The sequence below is a fragment of the Podarcis liolepis genome, assembly GCF_965112155.1.
Source record: "Podarcis liolepis genome assembly, chromosome: 1".
Lineage (NCBI taxonomy): Eukaryota > Metazoa > Chordata > Lepidosauria > Squamata > Lacertidae > Podarcis > Podarcis liolepis.
In genome coordinates this window covers 82,690,530-82,698,664 of record NC_139554.1, presented here as the reverse complement: position 1 = coordinate 82,698,664, position 8,135 = coordinate 82,690,530, and the positions used below count along the sequence as shown (strand labels likewise).

General features: G+C 44.6%; 1 protein-coding gene across 1 annotated transcript; it reads left to right on the top strand.

Moving 5' to 3' along the window:
- The first annotated feature begins 3,717 nt into the window (after positions 1-3,717).
- LOC310705093 (olfactory receptor 5AR1-like) lies at positions 3,718-4,931 on the top strand. Its single transcript, XM_083499513.1, has one exon. It carries the CDS (start codon positions 3,739-3,741, stop codon positions 4,777-4,779), a length of 1,041 nt encoding a protein of 346 aa, XP_083355639.1. The 5' UTR covers positions 3,718-3,738; the 3' UTR covers positions 4,780-4,931.
- Positions 4,932-8,135: the final 3,204 nt, after the last annotated feature.

Genomic DNA, 8,135 nt, shown 5'->3' with positions numbered 1-8,135 from the left:
GTTGCAAAAATGTACCTTGCACTGCTCCACTTGGGGAAGGTTAAGAAATATGTCAATAATACTAATATTAAAAACCACCAAGAAATCCTCCAACTCTCTGAAAATAATAATAATAATAATAATAATAATAATAATAATAATAATAATAATGGCATTTATATCTCACCTTTTCTCCAAAGAGTTCTCCCCTCATTTAATCCCCACAATAACTTTGTGTGACCAGGCCGTGACAACCCCAACCCCCAGGGATCATTAGGAAGGAATAAAGACTCTGACAACGTTTTATGGAATTAAAATTAGGCCACAACTTTATTAAACTTCTGAATGTAGGAAGACCTTGGGCTTAGGCCTTGGGCGTGCATCTCTCCCAGCCCCTCAGCTGAGGTAACTGGGGCACATCAGGGTAATTGGGATGGGGGGGTGCACCCAGGGTAGCTTACTGGCAACTTTTCAGTGTATGGCCAGTAACACTCATTATATAACCCCCTTTTAAGAGGGGACCCTGGAATCGCCACTACAGGGGGGTGAGTCATCACGCCTCCCTCCCCCCATTATAGGGAAGAAAAGACTAAAGGATTCCACCCAAGGCCATAAACTGCCAAAGTTGTGATGAATTGCTACAGGGAAGACAAAACCTGCCAACGCAGGAAAATTTCTTCCCAGTCCTTCAACAACAACCAGTCAAAGACCATAGCAGCGCCTGCTAAACAGGAAGAAAAAGTTAACCTGCAGACAAGAAAACATTAAACTAATGGAGGGTAGGGTGGGTGAATCTCCTGAGTCGACTGCCTGGCTACTGTCGGCTCCACCCCTATATATAATGGGACTGGCCCCACCTCCCAGCAATGAAACTTGACTACAGTGGTGCCCCGCAAGACGAATGCCTCGCAAGACGAAAAATCCGCTAGACGAAAGGGTTTTCCATTTTTCGATGCGCTTCGCAAGATGAATTTCCCTATGGGCTTGCTTCACAAGACGAAAATGTCTTGCGAGTCTTGTGATTTTTTTCGCTTTCCCCCCTTTTTTCTAAGCCGCTAAGCCGCTAAGCCTTTAATAGCCGCTAAACCGCTAAACCGCTAATAGCGCTAATCCGCTAAGCCGCTAATAGGGTTGCTTCGCAAGATGAAAAAACCGCTAGACGAAGAGACTCGCGGAACGGATTATTTTCGTCTTGCAAGGCACCACTGTACTTAGGCTGGGCATGAACCTCCAAATAATAACACTGAGAGGCAGGCCAGCCCCTGTTTGCCCTGGCAACTGTAGGACCATACGCGATCCCACAAAGGGACCCACAATGTAAAGTGTGAGTGCTCATTGTGACATAGATCAGGCTGAGAGGTCAAAAGTCACCCAGTGAGCTTCGTGACTGAGTGGCAATTTGAACCCTGGTCTCCCAGCTCTGTCAACTACATTGCAGGCAGACAGACAGAGATGTTCATCCCAGATTCATGCCTAATCTGAGCAAATCTGCAGCCCTAGTTTGAAAGACAAAATATTGCATCTGATTGTTACGCACATCACTTTTGTTGAATTATATGTATGTTTGTAACCTATGTGTATTTGTAACCCATTAGTTAACCTAATACATGGCTGACTATATTTCTTATTGGCAATGCTTTTTTCCTCTTGACTTTCCTACCTATGGACACTGGTGTGATTGTTTCCAGAGAAAATTGCTCCATTGTAGAACAGCTAATTGCAATTGCCACTAGAGCTTTCAAATTCCTCAGAGAGTCCATATCACGAATTCCCAGAATGAGGTATCCCTTTATGGCAGACTGTTGGTTATATCACCCCTGTAGATACTACTTCTGTGATAGAAGCAGGAGCACCCTGCAGAATTTCAGCTGAAGAAGCATATGTTTGGGGAAAGGGTCTCAGAATAGATGATGGATGAAGGAATTAAACTGCAGCAAAGCCATCAGGACAATGGTAGGCTCTCTTAATTATTTCTGGTTTATACTGTACATAGCATTATGTCGGGAGGAGGCAATTTGTAGGATCATCATCAGGTGGAGGTCAGAAGTTATTTTGCATACATCCTGCATGCCACTAAGTAGCCAACAAAGCTCAGAAAATATTATTTATTGGCTTCATAACAGATAAAGGATGACAAAAATGCAAACTTTGCCTAGTCATTGATTCAGAATGATGAATCAGCATCCAGAAGATCCCCCTAAAGTTATCCTACTTTTCTGTGTACAAGATGAGGTTTTTTATGATTAAATAATGTTTAAAAAGTTGGTTCATCTTATAAACGGATAGTGCATTAGGTGGATGCGGGATTGGTTCCTGCCTCGAGCCAGAGATAGTAAGTGGCAATTGGGTGGGTGATTGGTGGCTGCAATGAGGTCTGGTGTCGATTGGCTGTCACTGCAACAATTGACAGGTCAATTGGCTGCTGCTGGCAGTGATGGGACAGGTGATTGTTGTTTTCGGCAATGCATAACTCAGATGGGTGAGCAATTTTTGGTCTCCCCCCCCCAAAAAAAAAAGCTCAACATCTCTGGGCAATCTCCCCCCATTTTCTTCATTTGGAGTCCCCAAAAATAGGGGGTGTCTTATACACAGGTCTTGTTATACACGGGAAAATGTGGTACAATTTTGTTGAGCCCAGAGGCTGCTCTACAATGAGTCTGACTGAGGTGGGCACTTCCGTGACAGATTTGGGAAGGTAGACAGATCGGGATCCCAGCTCACCTCCTCCCTCTCATCCTGACTAGCTACCTGATGTAGGAAACACACATTAATCAGGCAGAGCCTGGAAGGGACACTAGCTGAGGGAAGGAAAGTGCTGAAGGGTGGGGGTAGGAGGAGGCAGCAGTGGAAAGAAGAGAGCGGCTTCATTTTTATTTTAAATATTATCATTCCCACTGATGTTTGTTTCAAGACTGAAGGCTAGGCTTGGGGGTTGGCGCATGGGTTTTTTAACCCCCACAAACAAATGAATCCTATGAACACTTTCCCCTGAGTACCGTAAGTTCCACTGGACATACAAGGATAATTACCCTCAATCATCATTAAGACAGAGCGAAACCGGAAGCCCAAAATCAAATGATTTTAGGGTTGGCACAGACTTTGGAAGTCACTGACTCAAATCTTCTGCTCAATGTATGCTCAACACTCAACAAAACTAAACAAATGCGCTTTAAAAAATGCTTAAGAGGGTGTGTCTAAGAGGGTGGTAATTATCATCTGCTTAGTGTTCAGTGCAGTGGCGTAGCGTGGGGGGTGCCAGGGGTGCCAGCCGCACCGGGCGCAACATCTGGGAGGGGCGCGCTCGCTGCCTCCGGAGTCGCCGAAGAGCCTCGGGCGCAGGCTGTAGCGGAGCCGCATGTCTCGCGGAACCGCCGAGCTGTGCGCGCGTCCGGGCTGAAGGCGCCCGGCAGGCAGCGGCTCTCAGCGCTGGCCGCGGAGGACACGCCAGGCAGCCCCTCTTCACAGCCCCGCCTCCGCCGGTGCTGCTGCAGCTGCTGGGCAGTTGCATTTTCCTCGCCTCTCTGCCCCCCTCCTCCTCCGGGCAAGCGGCGTCGTTTGGGCGGCAGCGGGGGGGCGCAAATTACTTGCCTTGCCCCGGGTTAGGGGGCGCAAATTACTTGCGTTGCCCCGGGTGCTGACAACTCACGCTACGCCGCTGGTTCAGTGTCCAAGTCCTAGTTCAATGACTAGCAGGGCATTTTCTAGTTTGCCTCAGGCAACAAAATGTCTTGGGTCAGCACAGGTATAACCATAGGAAGCATGATAGCCAGAAGGATACAAGGATTCAGATTTTTCTGTGATCCAAACTTGAGTTTTACAGAAATCGCTTCTATTTTCTTCTCTACATTCTCTACAGAACTAAAAGGCATGTCAAGGGGAAATCACAGCACCATATATGAGTTCATACTTTTGGGCTTCACTGACTCACCAGAGCTGAAAATCTTGCTTTTCCTATTCTTCCTTGTAGTCTACCTCATCACCATTGTGGGGAATCTTGGGATGATCCTATTAATCAGGATCGATTCTCGACTTCACACCCCCATGTACTTCTTCCTCAGCCAACTTTCCTTCGTGGACCTCTGCTATTCTTCCGTCGTCACCCCTAAGATGTTGATGGACTTTGTTGTGAAAAGCAAAAGCATTTCCTTGCCTGGATGTGCAGCACAGATGGCTATGTTTTGTCTCTTTGTGGCCACTGAGTGTTTCATCTTGGCAGCCATGGCTTATGATCGGTACGTAGCTATTTCCAAGCCTCTTCTCTATACAGTCATTATGTCCAGGAAAATTTGTGCCCAGCTGATGGTTGGACCATATCTTGCAGGGCTACTAAATGCTACGACACATACCAGCTTGACTTTCCAGTTAACTTTCTGCAAGTCCACAATCAACCATTTCTTCTGTGACATCCCTGCAGTCATATCGCTCTCCTGCTCTGACACAAGTTTCAACTTGATGGTGCTTTTTGGTCTCTCCTTCATGTTTGGAACAGTCAGTGGCATTATTGTCCTCATCTCCTACATCTACATCCTTGCAGCCACCTTGAGGATCCGCTCCAGTGATGGGAGGCACAAGGCTTTCTCTACCTGCTTTTCCCACCTCACCGCTGTCTCTCTTTTCTTTGGGAGTCTCTTCTTCATCTATGTCCGGCCCAGCTCTGGCTCCTCAGAAGATGAAGACAAGACAGTCTCCATGTTCTACACTGTGCTGATCCCCATGTTAAACCCCTTGATCTACAGCCTAAGAAACAAAGATGTGAAAGACGCAGTCAAGAGGGTGCTTAGAATGAAACATTTCTCCTGATATGCAGTTATTCGTTTTTTTGCATAAAAAGTTGCTATTTCCATTCATTTGTGTTTGGGAAATTCATGAAAGGAAGTGTGTTGGCGAAGACTTGAAAAGGCCCCCAAACAGCATGAAACTCTCTGAGTCCTGCAGGTAGAATAGTGGTTTTCTTTCCCATTTATGTTTGTGGGAAGGATTTTAAAAAATATATACCATAGGGAAAGAAAAGGACATGAAAGCAGCTCCAATACACCTTCTGGCCTGGAAGGAGCGAAGTGAAGATTCTTCTACCATCTTATCACCACCACCTGAGGACTGCTCAATCAGGTGGTAATTCTGTGCACTCTCGTCTGGGTTCGAGAAGTCTTACTTCAGAGTTGACATGTACATAACTGCACTGTTAAATGTTGAAACAGCTAATATCTAAATGGCTAACAGTTCAAGAAAGGAATTTCACAGCAAATAAATAAATATTGCAATAGAAGCAGAGGGGCGTAGATTAATGGATGCTGGTCTAAGAAGCAGAGAAATATATTCAGATCAATGTCATTATTCATTGAATTAAATTTCAAACTCTGCACTAGCTTTAAGCAGGGGACTGCACACTAAATATATGTGTGTATAGCAAAAAATCTATGGATGCTTTTCCCTTGGGCAAAAATTTGGACCAGCAGCAATCAGGGCTCCCTGGCCCTTTCCCTGCCTGCAGCTCCTCTGCTCCAAATTCTCCTTAAGCACCAAGCTTGACATGACATTTGTCCCATGATTTCCCTGATAACACAAGATTGGAGCAGGGGAAAGAAGAAATAGCAAGTGTGGGTAGATTCTCATTGGGACTATGATGGGGCAGAGACTTAAAGCCCCCTACAAACCTCTCACCTTGATTCTGATCCTGCTTGCCTTCTACCCATTGATGGCGATTTGTTAAGGAAAATCAACCATCGAGTATTGCACCGAACCTCTTTTCTTCTCAAACATTTCAAATGTATGTTCGGCTTCCAAATATACGTTTGGAACACAGCAAGAGGAAAAGGGTCTCAGGGGTCAGGCTAACGCCTATAAGCTTTGGGAAGGGAAACGTTAAGCATACCGGTAAGTAGCAGCAGCTTTTGTTTCCAGCCTATGCATATGTGGGATGTGTAGTTCCCCTTAAGACCTTAAAGGGGAAACCTGGTATGGAATAAATATGTGTTTGCATGGTAGAAGGTATTTCGGGGTGGGGGGGTGGATGCTTGTTGTTTTGCACTTTGGCATTTGTAAAGAAAAGAAGATTTTTTTAAAAAAAAAAGTTTATTAAATATATATACATATAACTGTGTAATGTCTGTGTTTTTATTTCTTGTCTGTAAATTGATTTTATGTATATCTATATCTATCTATAAAGGGACGCGGGTGGCGCTGTGGGTTAAACCACAGAGCCTAGGACTTGCCGATCAGAAGGTCGGTGGTTCGAATCCCTGCAACGGGGTGAGCTCCTGTTGCTTGGTCCCTGCTCCTGCCAACCTGGCAGTTTGAAAGCACGTCAAAGTGCAAGTAGATGAATGGGTACCACTCCAGCGGGAAGGTAAACAGCATTTCCGTGCGCTGCTCTGGTTCGCCAGAAGCAGCTTAGTCATGCTGGCCACATGACCTGGAAGCTGTATGCTGGCTCCCTCGGCCAATAAAGCGAGATGAGCGCCGCAACCCCAGAATCGGTCACGACTGGACCTAATGGTCATGGGTCCCTTTACCTTTTATATCTATCTATATATATGGATAAAAGGGCAGAGTTTGCAATGAGCGGCTAAGAAAAGGAAAAAATTAAATGTAATTTATTTACATGCTTAACATAAAAAATAAAGTTAGTTAAGGGAACAGTTGGCAGAAGGTCATCATGGCTAGCTAGACATATGGGATTGGTGAGGTTTCTAGCATGAAAATCTCAGAGGCTGAAGATGTGAGTACATGCTGGGAAAGAATATCTAAAATGGCTTTATGAATACTTGAAGAAATGCTGGAAGTTGCCTTGGAGCAAGATTATGAACCTATGTTGCTCTCTGTCCTTCTGCTTTCCATTCACCCTTCCCCAAAATATGAATAAACAAATGCTCGCAAAGTCACCATAATACTCATGGCCCGGTAAAGGCTGTTCTGGATTATCTATCAAATGCTGAAAAGGAAGTCAATGTTTTGCATCAATGATGTATGAACTTTATCGCTCCAAACACCTTGTTATCCACTTCCAGAAAACATTACCATTTGTGCTACTACAGCAAAACAATTCATTGCAGCATTACACCCCGCAAGAATGTCTTGATTGCTATTCCCTCCACATCAGGGGCTGGTGCCCATTCGATCTGGTAGGGCAGAAGGCAAGGAGGTTAAGAGTAGGTGCAGCCAGAGCCAGTGACAGGCGAAACCAATTAATTCTACTTTTGTCCCCACGTTCCTCCCTGCTTAGTTTTACAAGGAAAGATTTAAGGGCTTATTCACACCTTTGTTTGCCTCACCACTTTCCCCCAGGAAAACCCATGGTTTAGCACTGAAATGGAACAAATGACAATTGAGTTCTCCACAGATTGTTGTTGGTTCCGATTTAGTACTAAAGAGCAGGCTTTCCAGAGGAAAGCGCTGGGACGAAGGCAAAGCCACTCAGACTCATGGGACAAGCAGAAAACCACTTTGACCTGTGCTTTCTGAATTCAGGATACTGATGCCACCTTGAGCATCTTGGAGAAAAAGTGGGATATAAATGAAATAAATAATGTCAAATGCAAGTGTTCAACAGCTTCAGATTCTAAGAGGCTACATTTATTCTGAATTCAGAATGCTGGTGGCATTCAAAGTAATATTCTTGTTTCACAAGGCTAGCAGATGAAAAAGACAGGCTTTACTGTGGCCAAAGCATCTTTGTAGGAAAACATTTTTCAGTGCAATTAATGTTCATACCCAATGGAACAAAAAATAATTGCAGCTTTACCACCTGACAGTAGAAATTGGTCCTCAAAGCCCCAGACTGAAGAACTCAGAAGGATATAAAGATTATTGCCTTTGTAAACAACACTAGAGAGACCAAGAAAACCTCATCTGAAAGATGTGCATTGAGATCCTATACAAGACTTCTCAAAGTAAGTCCCATTAAGTTCAAATGGGACTTTCTCTCCAGTGAGTACAGGTTCTCAGACCAAAGCAACTCAGAAATTGCTACAAGTTAAATTGTTGTTATTTAGTCGTTTAGTCATGTCCGACTCTTCGTGACCCCATGGACCAGAGCACGCCAGGCACTCCTGTCTTCCACTGCCTCCCGCAGTTTGGTCAAAACAAGTTAAATTACTACCATCATTTCAATGTTCCCATTGATGTAAGATTGAATCAGCGAAAGAAGTTGCCAAAAA

Coding starts and splice junctions, on each gene's coding strand:
- LOC310705093 (XM_083499513.1), top strand. CDS start 3,739: ATGATAGCCAGAAGGATACAAGGATTCAGATTTTTCTGTGATCCAAAC.